Source organism: Nicotiana tomentosiformis, chromosome 4, assembly GCF_000390325.3.
Source record: "Nicotiana tomentosiformis chromosome 4, ASM39032v3, whole genome shotgun sequence".
NCBI lineage: Eukaryota > Viridiplantae > Streptophyta > Magnoliopsida > Solanales > Solanaceae > Nicotiana > Nicotiana tomentosiformis.
Genome location: NC_090815.1, coordinates 70502468 through 70523963, shown reverse-complemented (window position 1 = coordinate 70523963; position 21496 = coordinate 70502468). Strand labels below are relative to the sequence as shown.

Here is a 21496-nt window from a genome sequence, read left to right as displayed (position 1 = left end):
CAAGAAAGGAGGACATTTTCTTATGTACCTCCGGAAGGAGAGTATATTTATTATAAGATAAATTCGGGAGGAGAACAATTTTTTTTAACAATTAATTAATTTAAACAGAAAATTAAGCATATGAGATTTCCATCCTTTAATATCTTTATCTAACAAGTCACAATATATATATATATATATATATATATATATATATATATATATATATATATATATATATATATATAATTAAATAAATAATACAATGTACACAAATAATTCATGCTTTGAGTCCTAAACTACCCGGACTTTAGCATTAATAATAGTTACGCACGGACTCTCGTCACCTCGTGCGTACGTAGCCCCCGCAATTAGTAACAATTATTCAATTTAATCCCTATGGGGTAATTTTTCCCTCACAAGATTAGACAAGAGACTTACCTCGTCTTGCTCCAATTCAATCCTCTAGAAGGCCCTTTCCACGATTATCCAACTCTGTCTCGCTCGAATCTAGCCAAAATAATTCGATACAATCACTAAAAATTATTGGAATCAATTCTATAAGAAAATGCTATATTTTCAATAAAAATTTCGAAATTAATTAAAAATTCGTCTGTGGGGACCACGTCTCGGAATCCGGCGAAAGTTACGAAATATGAACACCCGCTCAACCACGAGTCTACCCATACCAAAATTACTAAATTCCGATAACAATTCGGCTCTCAAATCCTCAAATTTATCCAAGAGGGTTTTCAAATTTTTCCAACTCAATTCACCAATTAAATGATAAAAATAGTAATGAATTCACGTAATTTAACCAATATTGAGTTAAGAACACTTACCCCGTTGTTTTCTCTGAATATCGTCCAAAAATCGCCTAAATCCGAGCTCCAAATCGTTAAAAATGGAAAATGGGATGAAGTCCCATTTTCAGAACTTAAACTCTCTGCCCAGTGATTTCTTCTATGCGATCGCGAACTTCCTCACGCGATTGCGTAGCATAAATTTTTCTGCCCAAACATTAATCCTACGCGATCGCAACCCCATTCACGCGACCGCGATGCACCAGGTTCTGACTCTACGCGATCGCATCCCTCATCACGCGATCGCGTAGCACAACGCATGGCCCAGCTTCCTCACAAATTTCCCCTACGCGATTGCAAACAATGACACGCGATCGCGATACACATACTGGCCAATCCTACGCGATCGCAGTGAACAAATTCTCAGCTACCCAAATTAACCCTACGCGATCTCATCCCTATTCACGCGATTGCGTAGAATAAATCCACCTCTGCCTAACTTACTTTACGCGATCACAGACCAACTTACGCGATTGCGTATAAGGATACCAGAAGAAAATACCAGCAGTTATCAGCAGTGTTCCAAAGGCCAAAAGTGATCTGTTAGTCGTCCGAAACTCACCCGAGCCCCTCGGGACCTCAATCAATTATACCAACAAGTCCTAAAATATCGTACGAACTTAGGCGAACCCTCAAATCACATCAAACAACGCTAAAATCACAAATCATTCTCCAAGTCAAGCTTAATGAAACTTAAAATTTTCAACTTCTTCATTCGGTACCGAAACCTATCAAATCAAGTCCGATTGACCTCAAATTTTGCACACAAGTCATAAATGACATAACGGAGCTATAAAAGATTTTAGAACTGGATTCCGACTCTGATATCAAAAAGTCAACTCCCCTGTCAAACTTCCAAACTTAAATTCCTATTTTAGCCCTTTCAAGTCTAATTTAACTACGGACTTCCAAATAAAATTCTGAACACACTCCTAAGTCCAAAATCACCATACGGAGCTGTTGGAATCGTCAAAATCTTATTCCGGGGTTGTTTTCTCAAAATATTGACCGAAGTCAAACTTAGCACTTTAAGGCCAACTTAAGAAACCAAGTGTTCCGGTTTCAACCCAAACACTTCCAAATCCCGAACCAACCATCCCCGCAAGTCATAAATCATTAAAAGCACATACGGGAAGTTTTATTTTAGGGAACGGGGTTCTAAAAGTTAAAATGACCGGTTGAGTCATTACATTCTCCACCTCTTAAACAAACGTTCATCCTCGAACAGGTTTAGAATTGTACCTAGAGTGCTGAATAAGTGTGGATATCTGTTCTGCATGTCTTCCTCGGCCTCCCAAGTCGCTTCCTCGACTGGTTGGCCCCTCCACTGGACCTTTACTATAGAAATCCTCTTGGACCTCAACTGGCGAACTTGTTTATCAACAATGGCAAATGGCTCTTCTTCATAACTCAAACTCTTATCTAGCTGAATTGTGCTGAAGTCCAACACACGTGATAGGTTAGCATGATACTTCCGGAGCATAGATACATGGAAAACTGGATGAACTCCCGATAGACTGGGAGGCAATGCAAGCTCATAAGCAACCTCCCCAACTCGTCTCAACACCTCAAATGGGCCTATAAACCTTGGGCTCAACTTGCCCTTCTTCCCGAATCTCATAATTCCCTTCATCGGCGAAACCTTCAAGAGAACTTTTTCACCTACCATAAAGGATAAATCACGCACTTTCTGATTCGCGTAACTCTTCTGTCTGGACTGTGCTGTACGAAGTTGCTCCTAAATCAACTTTACCTTTTCCAAGGCATCCCTTACCAAATCAGTACTATATAATTTAGCCTCACCGGGCTCAAACCATCCGATAGGTGAACGGCATCGACGACCATATAATGCCTTAAATGGAACCATCTCGATGCTGGATTGGTAACTGTTATTATAAGCAAACTCGGCCAAAGGCAGGAAACGATCCCACTGACCTCCAAAGTCAATCACACATGCCCTGAGCATATACTCCAAAATCTGAATTGTCCGCTCTGACTACCCGTCGGTCTGCGGATGAAAAGTTGTGTTGAGCTCTACACGGGTCCTTAATTCACTATGTACTGCTCTCCAAAAATGTGAAGTAAACTGAGGGCCTCTATCTGATATGATGGAAATTGGCACACCGTGCAACCAAACTATCTCCTAATAATTAAATCTAGGCCAACTTCTCTCAAGTATACATAGTCACAACAGGAATAAAATGTGCCGACTTGGTCAACCTGTCAATAATCACCCAAACTGCATCAAACTTCCTCAAGGTCCGCGGCAACCCAACTGCAAAGTCCATAGTAATTCGTTCCCATTTCCACTCTGGTATGGTCATCTGTTGAAGTAGGCCACCTGGCCTCTGGTGCTCATATTTAACTTGCTGGCAATTTAGACACCTAGCTACATACTCAACTATGTCCCTTTTCATTCGTCGCCACCAATAATGCTGCCTCAAGTCACGATACATCTTCGTAGCACCTGGATGAATAGAATACCAAGAACTGTGTGCCTCCTCCAGGATCTTTTTCCTCAGTTTATCCACATTAGAAACACACAGATGATCCCGAAGTCGCAAAACACCATCTGCACCAATAGTAACTTCCTTGGCACCACCTCGTAGTACCGTTTCTCGAAGAACCATTAAGTGTGGGTCATCATACTGGCGAGCCTTGATCTGTTCAGATAGTGAAGACTAAGCTACAACATATGCAAGAACTCGACTGGGCTCTGAAATATCTAGCCGCACAAGTCTGTTGGCCAAGGAATGGATATCCAAAGCTAATGGCCTCTCTTCTACTGAAATGAAAGCCAAACTACCCATACTTTCCGCCTTTCTACTCAAGGCGGCTGCAACTATATTTGCTTTACCTGGATGATATAGAATAGTAATATCATAATCTTTTAGTAATTCCAGCCATCTGTGCTATCTCAAATTTAGATCCCTCTGCTTGAACAAATGCTGCAAACTGCGATGATCAGTATAAACTTCACAAGACAGCCCATAAAGATAATGCCTCCAAATCTTAAGGGCGTGAACAATTGCAGCTAACTCCAAATCATGTATCGGATATTTCTGCTCGTGGCGCTTTAATTGACATGAAGCATATGCAATAACTCACCCTTCTTGCATTAATACACAACCCAAACCAATGCGTGAAGCGTCGCAATACAATGTATACATCCCCAAACTGGAAGGTAACACTAACACTGGTGATGTAGTCAATGTTGTCTTGAGCTTCAGAAAGCTCACCTCACAATCATCGGACCATCGTAACAGAGCACCCTTCTGGGTACATTTGGTCAAAGGAGCTGCAATAGATGAAAAACCTTCCACGAATCGACGATAATAACCTACTAAACCCAGGAAACTCCTGATCTCAATCGTCGAAGTGGGACGATGCAAATTCTGAACTGCCTCAATCTTTTTGGGATCAATCTTAATACCATCACCCGATACAATATGTCCCAAAAATGATATAGACTCAAGCCAGAACTCACATTTAGAGAACTTAGCATATAGCTTTTGTTCCCGCAATGTCTGAAGCACTACTCTCATATGCTGCTCATGTTCCTCCTTACTGCGCGAGTAGATCAAAATGTCATCAATGAATATAATGACAAACGAATCAATATATGGCCTGAATACCCTGTTTATCAGATCCATAAATGATGTCAGGACATTAGTCAAACCGAAAGACATTACCAGAAACTCATAATGACCATATCTAGTACGGAAAGTAGTTTTCGGAACATCCGAATCTCGAATCTTCAATTGATGATACCCCGACCTCAAGTCGATCTTAGAGAACACCCTAGCACCCTACAACTGGTCAAATAGATCATCAATACGCGGCAATGGGTACTTGTTCTTAATAGTGACTTTGTTCAATTGGCGATAATCAATACACATCCGCATTGTTCTATCCTTCTTTTTCATAAATAATACTGGTGCACCCCAAGGCGATACACTCGGTCTGACGAACCCTTTGGCTAGTAAGTTGTTCTTTCAATTCTTTCGGAGCCATACGGTATGGTGGGATAGATATAGGCTGGGTATCTGGAGCCAAGTCAATACAAAAATCAATTATATGATCAGGTGGCATACCTGGAAGATCTGAAGGAAATACATCAGAGAACTCCTGAACTACTGGCACTGAATCAATAGCCGGAGTCTCTGCAGTAGTATCCCGAACATAGGCTAGATAAGCCAAACAACCCTTCTCAACCATGTGTTGAGCCTTTATAAAAGAAATAACCCGATTAAATGAACTAACCGACGAACCCTTCCACTCCAGCCTAGGCAAAGATAGAATAACCAAGGTAATAGTTTTGGCATGACAATCTAGAATAGCATGATATGGAGATAACCAGTCCATACCCAGAATAATTTCAAAATAAGTCATCTCGAGCAATAAGAGATCTGCTCTAGTTTCATAACCACTGAATGTAATAATACAAGACCGGTAGATCCGGTTCACAATAACAGAATCACCTACAGGAGTGGACACATAAATAGGAGTACTCAAGGACTCACGAGAAACACCCAGGAATGGAGCAAATAGAGATGACACATATGAATACGTGGATCCTGGATCAAATAATAATGAGGCATCTTTGCCGCAAACAGAAATAATACATCTAATCACAGCATTTGAGGCCTCTGCATCTGGTCTAGCCGGAAAAGCATATAACTGAGCTGGAGCGCCAACTGGCTGACCTCCACCTCTAGGACGGCCCCTATGTACCTGTCCTCCACCTCTTGGTGGTCGGACTATTGGTGGAGCAACTGATCCGATAAGCATAGGCTGCTGACCCTGCTGTACTGGTCTACCCCGAAGCCTGGGGCAAAACCTCTGCATGTGACTGGGATCCCCGCACTCATAACAACTCTTCAGTGCCATGGGCTGCTGACTAAGAGTCTGGCCCTGGGGACCTGAATACCCACTGGGAGGACCCCGAATAGCTGGCGGGCAGTAGAAACTCTCTGGTATAGCACTGAGATAAGGTCGCACTGGAGTACCTCGAGGAGGTGGTGGTGCTGGAAATGGGGGTCTGCTGGACTGCCCCCTCACGAACTGACCTCTGTCCCCAGACGGAGCACCTCTGAACTCTCCAGAGTACCTGAACCGCTTATCTCTCATAATCTGATGTACACCCTCAATCCTCCGGGCTATCTCCACAACTCGCTCATAAGAAGTACCCATCTCAACCTCTCGAGCCATAGTAGCCTGAATACCAGTATGTAAACCGGCTACAAACCTCCGCACTCTCTCCGCCTCAGTAGGGAGTATCATAAGTGCATGGTGAGATAATTCAAAAAACCTCGCCTCATAATCGGTCACTGACATCTGACCCTGCTGGAGCTCCTCAAATTGAAACCGCAACTCTTCCCTCTATGAGGGTGGAATATATCTGTCCAGGAAGATACGGGTCAACCTGTCCCAAGTCATGGGAGGAGAATCTGCTAGTCTGCCAAGAACATAAGACTGCCACCATCTACGGGCCCTCTAGCTAAAAAGTAGCAAAGTCTACCCCATGAGACTCTAATATCCTCATGTTATACAGTCTATCCTTGCACTGACAATGAAGTCCTGTGGATCCTCATGTTGCTCACCCCCAAAGACAGGAGGATGTAGTTTAGTCCATCTGTCCAATAATTTCTGAGGATCAGCAGATATAGCTGGCCTGGACTCAGGTGTAGCTGCTGCCACTGGCTGGGCTCCACCCACGGGTAGTGCACCCTGAGTTTGATATACAGCAGTTGCCTGTCTATGAACCTGCGCGGTAGGGGTCTGTGCTCCCCCGCCCACCTGAGATGTGGCTGGGTCTGTCGGAAATAAACCGGCCTGAGTCATATTGTCCATGAATCGCAGCATACGACCCATGACATCCTGAAATCCCGGTGCAGATGTGAAATCCACCGGAGCTGGCCCTGCCACAGGCACCTCATCATGTTCCTCAACAATGGGGTTCTCTGCTGGACACACTGGTGGCATAACTGGAACAGTCCTGGGACGTCCTCTCCCTCTACCACGGGCTGGAGCCCTCCCTCGGGCTGGAGCCTCCCTCGGCCTCTAGCAACTGGGGGAGTAGCTCTTCCCTGGTCTAGAACCTCATTCGAGCGTGTTCTCACCATCTAAGAGAGAATAAGAGAAGGACATTAGAACTACATCAATTGCACGATGGAATATGAAGAAAGGAAATTTCCTAACACCCTATAGCCTCTTGAAGATAAGTACAGACGTCTCTGTACCGATCCGCAAGACTCTATTAGGTTTGCTCATAACTTGTGAGACCTACGTGAACCTAGTGCTCTGATACCATGTTGTCACGACCCAATTTCACCTATAGGTCGTGATGGCGCCCAATACTACAGCTAGGCAAGCCAACTTAATAAATTAAGCATACATTGACAAAATTTAAAGCCAAGAAAATAATAAAATGCCAAATTCTACCAATGTGTGTGCCAAGACCTGATGTCACAAGTGTATGAGCATCTAGTAGATTATACAAAATCACAAATACTGTCTGAAATAAAAATAGACAGAATGAAAAATACAAGGAGAGACACTAGTAACTGCAGAATGACTCAGAAAGGCAGCTCACCACTATGCCCCTGGATAACGTGGATGTAAGACGATAGGTCCCCCATTAGTACTTGCCTCAGGTCCTGCACAAAAAGTGCAGCAAGTGTAGTATGAGTACGTAAACAACGTGTACCCAGTAAGTATCAAGCATAATCTCGAAGTGGTAGAGACGAGATGGCCGACTTTGACACTCACTATGGGTCAATAATAATAATTGAAATACAACTAGGATATTTAAATCAGCATGATTTGCAGAATTTAAAATAATTTATTTAATCAGCGAAAATAATCAAATTCCTTCAAATTCAACAATTCTCAATATATTAATTAAATTCCTTCAATTCAAATAATTTTCAATTTATCAATTAAATATCATTTACAGGAATAACAATTAATTCTTTAACAAGTAAGAATAATAATTCATTAAATTTCAAGGATTCTCCAATTTATCAATTAGCTTCGCAAGCTTGAAATAACTATTAAAGTATCGTGTAATTATTATTATTATTAAGCAAGATTTCTGCTGAGGACGTACGGCTCGATCCAGAGTGTCGTGTACACTGCCGAGGGACGTGCGGCGCGATCCATAGATGCATTTATCATGCCGAGGCGTTCAGCCCGCTTCACAAGAAAGGAGAACATTTTCTTATGTACCTCCGGAAGGAGAGTATATTTATTATAAGATAAATTCGGGAGGAGAACAATTTCTTTTAACAATTAATTAATTTAAACAGAAAATTAAGCATATGAGATTTCCATCCTTTAATATCTTGATCTAACAAGTCACAATATATTCATATATATATATATATATATATATATATATATATATATATATATATATATATATATATACACACATTAATATTAATTAAACAAAGAATACAATGTACATAAGTAATTCATGCTTTGAGTCCTAAACTACCCGAACTTTAGCATTAATAGTAGCTACGCACGGACTCTCGTCACCACGTGCGTACGTAGCCCCCGCAATTAGTAACAATTATTCAATTTAATCCCTATGGGGTAATTTTTCCCTCACAAGATTAGACAAGAGACTTACCTCGTCTTGCTCCAATTCAATCCTCTAGAAGGCCCTTTCCATGATTATCCAACTCTGTCTCGCTCGAATCTAGCCAAAATAATTCGATACAATCACTAAAAATTATTGAAATCAATTCTATAAGAAAATGCTATATTTTCAATAAAAATTTCGAAATTAATTAAAAATTCGTCTGTGGGGACCACGTCTCGGAATCCGGCGAAAGTTACGAAATATGAACACCCGCTCAACAAAAATAATTCGATACAATCACTAAAAATTATTGGAATCAATTCTATAAAAAAAATACTACATTTTCAATAAAAATTCCAAAATTAATTAAAAATTCGTCTGTGGGGCCCACATCTCGGAATCCGGCAAAAGTTACAAAATATGAACACCCGCTCAACCACGAGTCTACCCATACCAAAATCACTAAATTCCGATAATACTTCGGCCCTCAAATCCTCAAATCTATCCAAGAGGGTTTTCAAATTTTTCCAACTCAATTCACCAATTAAATGATAAAAATAGTGATGGATTCGGGTAATTTAACCAATATTGAGTTAAGAACACTTACCCCGTTGTTTTCTCTGAAAATCTCCCAAAAATCGCCTAAATCCGAGCTCCAAATCGTTAAAAATGTAAAATAGGATGAAGTCCCATTTTCAGAACTTAAACTCTCTGCCCAGTGATTTCTTCTACGCGATCGCGAACTTCCTCACGCGATCGCGTAGCACAAATTTTTCTACCCAAACATTAACCCTACACGATCGCAACCCCATTCACGCGATCGCGATGCACCAGGTTCCGACTCTACGCGATCACATCCCTCATCACGCGATCGCGTAGCACAACGCGTGGCCCAGCTTCCTCTCAAAGTTCCCATGCGCGATTGCAAACAATGACACGCGATCACGATACCCACACTAGCCAATCCTACGCGATCGCGGATGTGTCTACGCGATCGCAGTGAACAAATTCCTAGCTACCCAAATTAACCCTACGCGATCGCAATCCCATTCACGCGATCGCATAGAACAAATCTACCTCTGACTAACTTACTCTACGCGATCGCAAACCAACTTAGGCGATCGCGTATAAGGATACCAGGAGAAAATACCAACAGTTATCAGCAGTGTTTCAAAGGCCAAAAGTGATCAGTTAGTCGTCCGAAACTCACCTGATCCCCTCGGTACCTCAACCAATTATACCAACAAGTCCTAAAATATCATACGAACTTAGTCGAAACCTTAAATCACATCAAACAACGCTAAAACCACGAATCATTCTCCAATTCAAGCTTAATGAAACTTAAAATTTTCAACTTCTTCATTCGGTACCGAAACCTATCAAATCAAGTCCGATTGACCTCAAATTTTACACACAAGTCATAAATGACATAACTGAGCTATGAAAATTTTTAGAACTGGATTCCGACTCCGATATCAAAAAGTCAACTCCCAGGTCAAACTTCCAAACTTAAATTCCTATTTTAGCCATTTCAAACCTGATTTAACTACGAACTTCCAAATAAAATAAAGAACACGCTCTAAGTCCAAAATTACCATACAGAGCTGTTGGAATCCTCAAAATCTTATTCCGGGGTCGTTTTCTCAAAATGTTGACCGAAGTCAGACTTAGCACTTTAAGGCCAACTTAAGAAACCAAGTGTTCCGGTTTCAACCCAGACACTTTCAAATCCCGAACCAACCATCCTCGCAAGTCATAAATCATTAAAAGTACATACGAGAAGTTTTATTTTAGGAAATGGGGTTCTAAAAGTTAAAATGACTGGTTGGGTCATTACACCTAAAGTAGTGGGAGTACACCGTATTCACTTTAGGGAATAGTTAAAAGCTAGTGGGTCGATTCTCATAATTTTTCATTAGCAACTCATTATTTTGTTCAGCCACGAGGAGATAAGACATCAATTTAGAATACTTCTTCAAACTTTTTCTTGATATTGTTGTTGAAGGAGCACATTCGAGGCATAAAAGGTAGAGAATATTTTTTCCAGCATATCAAAATCACTAATCTTATCTCCACATAGTTTCATCAATTAGAATCTCTTTACAAAGAAAAAACATGAATAACAATCATAGATATCTTACCAATCCAATTGGATTTTTTTAAATGGAGCCTGGATACTTTTATTTTTTTAGTCCTACCAAGCCAGCCATAAATTATTCTAATTGATAATAGTAATATGAATCCCCTAAAAATGGATCTAATTACACTTCACGCTCCAAATGTTTGATGATTAAATTTATATTTCTTGGGTGAAACGGGGGATATCTCTGACAAGTAAATTTGAACATTGCAAAATTGTACTCAAAAATAGACTTAAAGTCTTATCGCCTTAGATGAGTCTAATCGTACCATGTTTTTGAAAGTGTGACCAAATTCAAGGGGGCCATGCCTTTCCTTTAAGCTATTCCACAACACAAGTGGATCATTAACTATGAGATATTCAATCTTCAAACCTTTATCGAGGTGATGGCGCAAGAAAATCATGGCCTTAGTACAATCTTGGTTAGATGCTTTATTTCTATTTTTAATGGGGCATCTAAGTGGATCTTCGCGTCCAATACCTATGACGTATAATTCTTACCCGAAATATCAAGGCCAAGGAACTCACATTTCGTAATATTAGCCATAAATTAGAGAGAAGAAAAGCTTTATCTTAACTTCTCAAAGAACTTGTTGAGATGGTAGAGTCTCGTACAGATAACGTGATAAAAAAAGTAATAATAAAAGAAGAATATTGCAGAGAAAGAGTAGGGAGAGAAGTAATTCTTATTCTCTTTTTGGATTGAAATACAATGAATAAAACCCCTCTATTTATAGGAAAAAATTGACTTAATCAGAAAGTAATAATACCTAATATTTTTCTAAAGTGACTTAGCCACAAAATAATAATATTTAATATTTCTCCAAAGTGATAAACATTCACTTTAAATAAAACGGAAAAGGTCCAAATATGCCCTTATACTATACGAAATTGAGCACATTTGCCCTTCGTTAATACTTTAGCTCAAATATGCCCTTAGCGTCACATAGTTGGTCCATATATGCCCTTAGAGTTACACAGTTGGCCCATATATGCCCTTTTCGAAATGGAATTCACCCAAACTAATTAGCTCTTTCTTTAATTGTATTAAAGTGTATTACAAATACTATTTTCTTTTTATTAGTACTTTTTTTTCTTTACCTTTCTCTTTTCTTTCATCTTTTTTCTTTTCTTCTCTTTTTTTTCCTTTTTCTTTCTCCCTTATCCGATTTCCTCCATTACTGATGTCTTCTCCATTTTTATCACCAATTTCACTTGACAAATCTCATAAATTTCAATTACTAAGAAAATTCTCCCATAAGAATATTTTTATAGATCATATATTTTTTAATTTTTTAATTTTTACTGAACATATATTTAGTTCTAAAAAATTTAACAAAGTAAGATTAAAATAATATTTATGTAACAAAAAATCCGAAAATCCAACAAAACCGTATAATCCAAACCGATATAATTGGTTTGGTTTGATTTTGATAAAAAATCGAACCAACCCGTTCCATGTACACCCCTAATTTACATATATAGTTAATAAAAAAAATAAAAAATGTCCAGCTGAAAAAAGACTAACAACTCAAATTTATAACACTACAACTTGAACTCTAGGCATTTAATCATTAAATTATCTTTCTGGAAATAATTTAAATATTTTGGTCTTTTGAGTATTCTTAAAGGGTGAGGTGTTTTTATTATTTTAAATTTTAAACCATAATTTTTGAAATAATTTAATTTTATTTATTTAGAGGGCCAGTGAAATTGGAACTTGATTACCTTATGAGAGAATTTTCTTAGTAATTGGAATTTATGAGTTTTGTCAAGTAAAATTGGTGATGAAAATGGAGAAGACATCAATAATTAGTAATTGAGGAAATAGGATAAGGGATAAAGAAAAACAGAAAAAAAAAAAGAGAAGAAAAGAAAAAAGATGAAAGAAAAGAAAAAGGTAAAGAAAAAAAAGTACTAATAAAAAGGAAATAGTATTTGTAATACACTTTAAGACAATTAAAGAAAGAGCTAATTAGTTTGGGTGAATTCCATTTCGAAAAGGACATATATGGGTCAACTGCATAACTCTAATATATTTGAGCTAAAGTATTAACGAAGGGCAAATATGCTCAATTTCTTATATCATAAGAGAATATTTGTACCTTTGCCCTAAATAAAATACAGTTTATAACAGAATGGAATTAAACACAAAAATCACGATTTGGACTTCACCACATTTCAGCAAGGCACTCTGCAATCTCCATCACCCAAATCAACCCTTTAGTCCACGCGTATGATCCAAATCAGAAATAGCTGACACAAGAAAACAAGAAAAAACAAGCATTTTGCCCAGCTTTACAGTAGCTGAACAAAATAGGCTGAAACTCCAACTTGTACACAACTCTCGATCCCTCCGCCAAACCAACATACCAAACCTTCAACACTAAGCTCAGCCTTCTTTCGTCCCTCCCCACTTAATACCCTTTTCTTCCTTTTTGGTATTCATCTGAATTTAGGTACTTTTTCTTTCACAAACCTCTTGCAGCTAAATTCTGGGATTCTTCAAGGTAAAGGTACGTTCTTTTTCTTCATTCCACACATTCGTTTGTCATTTATCTGAAGACGGATTTTCATTTTTGCTGTTTATTTCTGAATCTTGAAAGTAGGTGTAATCTAGCTTAGACTTGTTGAATTTGAGAATGGGTGTATTCAGTAGACTGCATTGAGTAATGACATTTCCAATTATTTTATCAATGTGAACTAAATGGTTGGCATTTCTTCTGTTATTTATTTTCTTTTTGCATATGTAATCTTTTGCTAATTTGATGGCTAAAGATTTGATTTTTCCCCACATGCATTTATTCATTTTTTTTTCTTGAAGTAGTCAGAACTATGAAGTTTGATTGGTTTGTTCCACACCTTATAGATTGTTTGAGCTTGCTTTCACAGTTTCTGTTTTTAATGAATTGTTTTTTTCCTTGAAAAATTGGATCCTTTTGAACTCTACACCCTCTTGGAAGTGGGAACTGTAGCTTGACTTTTTCTGATTGGCCTTTACCATTTTTAAGAATTAAAGAAAGTTGGAAAAAAGAAAAGCAAATTAGGCTTAGCAGATTGCCACACCCCAATCATTAGGTAGTTTTAATCTAAATTTGTGCATACCTGTTGATATGATGTTGTTTTGGAATATCTGCTAGTCTAAAAAGTTTTTTTTTTTAAATTATTTTTTTCTTATTTTTCATGCTGGGTAACAAATGAATATCTTTTGACAATTTCCCTTTACTAGACAAGAATGGAAAAAGGAGGAAGAACTGAAAATTTGATAAAATATCTTAATCTGTTCGATTGCAGATAGTCTTGTTCTTTCTTTTCTTCTTTGTTGCAGGATGGTGGGAATTGATGTTCGCGGTATATCTACTGTTGAGAACCTTTCTGTTGCCTTCCCTGTCTCTTTGGATGATACATGTTTTATCACTCTCGAAAACGTTACCATTATCTACGACCAGTTTGAGAAAGTGTATTGTTTGCTTTTGTCAGGGTAAATTAGATGGGGCCTTATGTTGCTGGTGTTCTTGTTCCTCTAGTTGTAACTATTCTCCTTCAGAATAGAAGAAGGCGGAAAAAGCGAGGCTTGCCTGTTGATGTTAGTGGTGAATCTGGTTATGCTATCCGAAACCGCCGGTTTAGTGCACCGGTAGAAACAGCGTGGGAAGGAATCACAACGCTGGCCGAGCTTTTTGAGTATTCATGCAAGAAGTACTATCACAAGAAGTTACTAGGAAGCCGGAAACTGCTTTCCAGAGAGATGGAAATATCTGCGAATGGAAGGTCATTTGAGAAACTTCACTTGGGTGAGTATGAGTGGTTGAGTTATGGTCAGACATTTGAGATTGTGTGCAGCTTCTCCTCCGGTTTGGCACAACTTGGGCACAAAAGAGAAGAACGTGTGGCCATCTTTGCAGATACATGTGAAGAATGGTTAATTGCATTACAGGTACATATTTGTTTCTGTACTAACAGAACAAAGAGGTTTCTTTTCCTTCCACCCGAACCCCTGGCTGGAAACTGAATATGCAGTCTTTGTTTGCACTGATGACGATGACATTTATGTACTAGTTCATTTGTAGATTTGAGATGCTCCAAGAGACAATATTTTTTTAACAGGTTGATAAACGGCTAAGATTCTAGTAATATCTAAGTCATGTTTTTGTACATTTTGCCATGCCACTGACATAACATTGAGTCGCTTTGTCTACACCAGAGTTGCTTCAGACGCAATGTGACAGTGGTTACTATTTATGCATCTCTTGGTGAAGAGGCCCTCTGTTACTCATTAAATCAGGTCAATTCTCTCTCTTGCTCTCTCTCTCTCTCTCTCTCTCTCTCTCTCTCTCTCTCTCTCTCTCTCTCTTCTCAGTCACAAATCAGAACATGCATACATAACAGGTTCAAGAATAGTGTTTTATGCATAACAAAGAGATCATACTTGGAAGAGCTTACTAGTGACACCACCACTATGTGCGCAATCCTGTACTAGATGTAGTAATTGGAACTGTCTCAATTAGTAAAGAAAAAAAATGCTTTTATAATGTTGCTCTGAGATGAAATTAACTGGAGAAACATGGTTACTGAGGATTTATATAGCCGAGCCCGACTTGTTTGGGACTAGAACGATGTTTTTGTTGTTATTGTTGTTGTTGTACAGGTGATGCTAATTGCTAAATATAGGCCTACCTAGTTATGATAGAATTGAAGATCTGTTCTTGTGAAATAACGTGCAAAGTTCAAGAATCACTGTACAATTTTGGGAAAACAGATCAGTTATGGTAGAATGATAATCATATTTACTTATTTTTGACCTCAAAATCAGTTTTCAGATATGAGCTTGATGTTATGCTAACTCGTTCTTTTAACTGATATCTGTTGTCAAGCATCGGTCTGACTTGCCTTCTCCACCTTCTTCAGTTTCCGTGGATTATTCTTTATCTTCGTTTTTCAACTTGTACTGGCCACTTTAGCGCGTGAAGCAGTTTGAAACGAATTATGTTTTCCTCCACGACCCCCATGTAGGTTTAAATGTATTCATACCTCGATAACTTCAGTTGTAAGTTCTATACTAGACACAAGGAAAACCTTAATTCATAGGAAGATATTGAAATACCCTAGAGGCTAGAACAGTGGTACTTTAAGAAAGGTAAATTGACAATCAATTACCCCGGGTGATGAAATTGTTCGTTTCGAGGTGAAACTGATAATCTCTGGCAGAGTCCTTCATCAGGTTTGTTCTCTTTGAATCTAATTGAGGGAGTCATAATCTCTTCAATGAAGCTCTAGCATCCTTCTGGCTGAAATTAGAAAAGGACAGCATTCCACTTTTAGCTAAAGTTTGATTCATCCATGAGTGATTTTTTTTTTCTTTCAATCAGTAAAGACTTAACTTTATTTTAAAAAATGTCACAGTATCAAGATAGTACTGCAGCAACTCATCCATGCAAGATCTGGATATTCGCGAACTTGAGAATTGACACTTTGCCTTCATCGATACTTTTGTTTTAAATTCCATCCTTAAAGATATTATTGGTATGCTGGAATATGCTATGGAATCTTAATCTGAAATCTATGTATTCCTCATTAGATATTTCTGTGTAGTACTCTTTCAAATCATTTCTGTTCTTCTTGAAGTGTTTTATCTGCTGCATATTGCTCGTTGTCAGCTAGTTCTCTTTTTCAGACAGAGGTTACTACTGTCATTTGCGGGCAAAAGGAACTAAAGAAACTTGTAGACATTAGTGGACAACTTGATACTGTCAAACGTGTGATATGCATGGATGAGATTCCATCAAGTGCCTTGGTTGCCGCAGGGAGCAACTGGACATTGACTACCTTTTCTGATGTGGAGAAGCTTGGCCGAGAAAACCCTGTTGACCCAGATTTACCTCTTGCAGCTGATATTGCTGTGATCATGTATACCAGCGGAAGTACTGGTCTGCCCAAGGTTAATTTTCACACTCTCACTGCTTCAAATCGGTGAAAACAGTGTTATTAGTTGGAACATTACAACTGAGCCTTAGCCTTTGGAGGAACAGCTTACAATCCTTTTGTTTTTCTAATTTAGACCTGCTTCATATCCTTTGAGGGAGGAATAGGTGATTTCACTCAGTATACCCATAAAAGTAGATGAAAAGAACTAAGATATTCTCTAGTATTAACGAAAGAAAGAGGCGTAGAAAATGTGATAATTGAATTTACTAGAGATTTTGGATTTCCTTACTCTTGTTCTAATTCAATATCTTCATGGTAAAGGTGTCGGAAATGCTAAAAATGTTCACCAACTTGTACTAGGAAAGTGAGATTTTCCTAAGTTTTATTGCATTGTTTTCTTCCTCAAGTAGCTGGATGAGTCAAGAAATTCTCTAGGAAGAAAAAATAACAATCATTGCAAAATCACTAACAATTTATCTGGTGCACAGGGTGTGATGATGACACACAGGAACGTTCTAGCTACAGCTTCTGCTGTTCTGACAATTGTACCCGGTCTTGGAAGCAAAGATGTTTACTTAGCATACCTACCGCTTGCTCATATTCTCGAACTTGCAGCAGAGGTAATGTACCAATGTCTTACCAAATTTGTTGGGTGTATGATTTGTTCATGTCTTTACTTTGTATCTAATAAATTAAAATTCTGATTTTTCTGCAGACCATAGTGCCTGGGATTGGTGGTTCTATAGGATATGGCTCTCCTCTGACTCTTACTGATACTTCAAATAAGATAAAGAAAGGAACTAAAGGAGATGCCTCTGTGTTAAGGCCGACAGTGATGGCAGCTGTCCCAGCAATTCTTGATCGGGTTCGAGATGGTGTGCGTAAAAAGGTATAACTTAGGATGCAAAAGATATATTTTCTTAGTTCTTTTGGTTGCTTCTGCATACCTATTACGTGCTGTAGGTACGTGAAGCTAACATTGGTAAAATTCAGGTAGATGCTTCAGGCGGATTATCAAAAAAGCTGTTTGATTTGGCATATTCCCGCAGACAGTCTGCAATTAATGGTAATTGGCTTGGAGCTTGGGGCTTAGAAAAACATTTTTGGAACTTATTAGTGTTTAAGAAGGTTCAAGCAATTCTGGGCGGCCGTATCCGTTTTATCCTGTCAGGAGGAGCTCCTCTCTCTGGAGATACTCAGAGATTTATCAACATATGCCTTGGGTGAGTAACTCTGAAACTGTGCCCCCACATAAATTATCTGAAAGCTTAATATGCACATTTCTCATTGTAGCAAATTTGACCTCACATCACAGAATACAATGATCTAAAGGATTCACTAGTTTGATACCAAATGAAACTAATATTTAAAGTTCTAATTGACCTCTGACCATGATCCCCATAAGCCATTGAGATGATGGTCTAGAACATTTGCTTGATATCCGCATTGTGTAACGATTTTACTACTTGAAAATAGATTGGCAGCAAGAGTTACCTTCGCAACTTCAACAGTGCCTGTTTCTTACAGTCTCAAGGTTAATCTGGCAGCATATAATATCTCTTTCAACATTCTAATCTCTACAACCTATCTCACCGCTGTCGTACTAAGAAGTTGGGTAGTTTTTGACTTTTTGTGGCAGACATAGGAATTCTTGTTGCTATCTTCCCCTTGAAAGTTTTATTCCTCTCCTTAGATTCTAGTTGTCACTAACTTTTATATTGTAAAGTGTCCAATGAACACTTGTTGTCCCTTGGGGTTTTGTTCTCCCCTTAGGTTCTCTTTGCCACTAACTGTTATATTTGAAGTGTCCATTTTAAAGAAACTTTGACGTAATGTTGTCTATTTGCTGTTTCTAATGGTGTAAATCTAGTAGCTTATAACTTGAAAATATTTATCTGCCTTACCTGTCTGCCTGATGATAGGAAGAGAATCCTGAGAAAAACTTAACCTTTAGGCTTTTAGTGTGGTCATATCTTTTCACGTTTTCACCCTGTGTTCTAATTAATAACTAGCATCGTACATTACTTGAATGATGAAATTCTATGTTAATTAATAAAAAGTATGATGCTTTAATCAAGGACTCCACTTCCATCAAAATAGACATTCAAATTGATATTTGAGTAAATTATTATCAACAACAACAATGGCAAATAATATGCAGCTTTACATTGTAACAAGCAATCTTCTCTTCTTGCTAGCATCTTTTCTTTTTTTTCTGCAGACTTCTCATCTTACTTGGTTTATTTTCCTAGTGCTCCAATAGGCCAAGGTTATGGTCTTACCGAGACCTGTGCTGGTGGAACATTCAGTGATTATGATGATACTTCTGTTGGACGTGTCGGTCCTCCACTCCCCTGCTCATACATCAAGGTAAAGTAGACTGAGCAGAGTCAAAGCTTCACATTCCTCTATGTCCGTGTATCATACTATGGTCATTGGCTTCATTCGTTTGTGCAAGTAGGAGAGAATTACCCCATTTTCCGGTCAAGAATTATGCATTTCAAATTTTTAGAAAGCATTGCAGTAATCTTATTACTTACATCTCTCGCATTTATCTGTTAAATCCTGTTGTTTGCATTTTATCTTTTATGTAATGCTCTTGTTCCTGTGCCTAGGTTTATATGGTTTAAGTTTCAGATGGTTCTGTTGTAAGTTGACAGAGTACCACATCATGATCCATCGGCAACCTCTAACATAAAATTTGTACTTCAAATCTCCATTCTGTTCCCCCCCCCCCCCCGGTTACATTTTGATCTTCTTGCTTTGCAAACCTTTTTTGTTGTTGAAGTCCATGAGAAACTCTAACAGCTATATAATAGCTACTGCAATCAATCTTTTTAGCTTTCACCAGATAATACTCGTAATTTAATGTAGTACTTTCATCTGTAGTTGATAGATTGGGCTGAGGGTGGATATCTAACAAGTGATTCCCCAATGCCTCGAGGTGAGATTGTTATTGGTGGACCAAATGTTACCGTCGGATATTTCAAAAATGAGGAGAAGTCAAAAGAAGTATACAAGGTACGTATTGCTCTACATTGTATACTCTGATGAGTATTTGTAGTATTTGTGTTACAACTATGACTGGTATATTTTTTAATTGCAATGGGCTTTTTTGCTGTATTAAGGTTGACGAGAGAGGAATGAGTTGGTTCTACACAGGTGACATAGGGCAGTTTCATGCAGACGGTTGCCTTGAGATAATTGACCGTAAAAAGGACATTGTTAAACTTCAGCACGGAGAATATGTTTCCTTGGGAAAGGTGCGATCTTTTTAAAGTGTGTAACCATCTCGTCTAAAAACTTAAGCTATTAGAGAAAGCACACTTTTGTTTACTTAATTATGTCTTCAACGAGCCCCCTCACGTGCAGGCTTGATTCTTTTTGATGAGCCAAGCACGTGAAAATTCTTTTTGATATTGGGTGACGGTGAGACTTGAACCCAGGACCTCTGCCTACTCTAATACTAAGTGTGTAATCATCTCATCTAAAAGCTTAAGCTGTTAGAGAGAGCACACTTTTATTTACTTAATTATGTCTGCAACGGATCTAGTATTTTTACATGGTTTTTTTTATCCTAGCATACAAATGTATGCACATTGGTAGATTAAATTCTTCTGGTTTCACAGCCCCAACTCCCTACGCTTTTTCATTTACTGATGTGGGAGTTGATACATCAATGTGCAGGTCGAGGCTGCTCTTAGCATCAGTCCCTATGTCGACAATATAATGTTGCATGCCAATCCTTTCCATAGTTATTGTGTAGCTATAGTGGTGGCCGCTCAAGCTGCTGTGGAAGGCTGGGCTAAGAAGCACGGTATTGACTTTGGCGATTTCCCAGAGTTATGTCAGAATGAAGAAACTGTCAAGGAAGTATATGCTTCCTTAGTGAAGGTACTATCGTGCATGCAAATATATAGAGCTTCTTTCTTTTTTCTTTTCTTCTTTTTCCTTCTTTTTCCTTTTGTATAGCTTTATTTAAACATGACTTGCAGATGATTTAGCAACTCAATAGTCTGAACAGTAACTACTATTACTTGTAGGGTGGTTCATTATTGAAATATTTTATAGCACCTACTAGTCAATAACTTTTGTGGTTTTGAAAGGGAAACCCCATATATCTCATTATTCACGATAACAGAAAATGTAAACACATTATTACCATTATAGCGAGCATTGGCCCTCAACAATGTTTTATGAACTGATGCAACATCGTTTATCAATTGTCATTAGCAAAGAAGAATCCTTTTCCTTTTTAACACTAAGTTAAGGCCTCATCTATTTTGAGTGTAACCTTAACATTTGCCGAACTACTCCATGTTTTCGGAGTTAAATACCATTGTCGTCTAGACTGCAGTGTGATTGGTTATATTGTGAATATTATTGTTCATTGAATTTTGTTTACCCCCACTTATCTTGTACAGGCAGCGAAGGCTGCTCGTTTGGAAAAGTTTGAGATCCCAGCGAAGATCAAGTTGCTTGCGGAAGCATGGACCCCAGAATCAGGCCTTGTTACTGCAGCTTTGAAGCTCAAGAGGGATGTCATTAGGAAGGCCTTCTCAGATGAACTAGCTCAATTATATTCCTCATGATTATACAGAGATAGCATCTCATTTTTTTGTTTTTGGAGAAAACTAAAATCAAGATTCCTCAATAAATATTTGTAAACTATGGCCTTTTTTATATGTGATTACTTTTGGTATGTGGCATTTTTGGTTCTAAGTATCCTTTTCAGCAAATGCTCCATTAGTTTAAGGTGGAAAATGGAGGGTCCATTGTTTTTTTAGCCTCCTGAGTCTTGTGACTTCATCAGGTGTTACAAGGAGAAAAGAATTCCTTGTAAGTCGATGCATGCACCAAATTTAGTTGCTCTTTGGACTTTGGAGTAGTACATAAATAATGAACCTAACTAAAAAGCTTTCGGGTTTTTGGGTATTTTTCCGGTAAATTCTTCATAGCATAAAATATGTAACTTGTGCTCCAAATATTTCTTAAGTC

The 21496-nt window shown here is 38.3% G+C and overlaps 1 protein-coding gene across 3 annotated transcripts; it reads left to right on the top strand.

Annotated features, from left to right (window-relative positions):
- The first annotated feature begins 12871 nt into the window (after positions 1-12871).
- Positions 12872-21207, top strand: LOC104110776 (long chain acyl-CoA synthetase 9, chloroplastic). 3 transcript variants are annotated; one of them, XM_033659885.2, is made up of 12 exons: positions 12872-13089; positions 14054-14510; positions 14778-14858; positions 16248-16511; positions 16987-17118; positions 17214-17387; positions 17492-17721; positions 18751-18868; positions 19388-19519; positions 19627-19761; positions 20186-20392; positions 20923-21207. In XM_033659885.2, exons 2-12 carry the CDS (start codon positions 14064-14066, stop codon positions 21088-21090), a joined length of 2088 nt encoding a protein of 695 aa, XP_033515776.1. In that variant the 5' UTR covers positions 12872-13089; positions 14054-14063; the 3' UTR covers positions 21091-21207. The 3 variants fall into 3 exon arrangements, with proteins under 3 accessions (XP_033515776.1, XP_009618627.1, XP_033515781.1); XM_009620332.4 differs by having other exon boundaries at positions 12945-13083; XM_033659890.2 differs by lacking the exon at positions 12872-13089 and adding an exon at positions 13219-13242.
- The last annotated feature ends 289 nt before the right edge of the window (positions 21208-21496 follow it).

Coding starts and splice junctions, on each gene's coding strand:
- LOC104110776 (XM_033659885.2), top strand. CDS start 14,064: ATGGGGCCTTATGTTGCTGGTGTTCTTGTTCCTCTAGTTGTAACTATT. Junction 17,722..18,750: donor TTTATCAACATATGCCTTGG/GTGAGTAACTCT, acceptor TTATTTTCCTAG/TGCTCCAATAGGCCAAGGTT. Junction 20,393..20,922: donor TATATGCTTCCTTAGTGAAG/GTACTATCGTGC, acceptor TATCTTGTACAG/GCAGCGAAGGCTGCTCGTTT.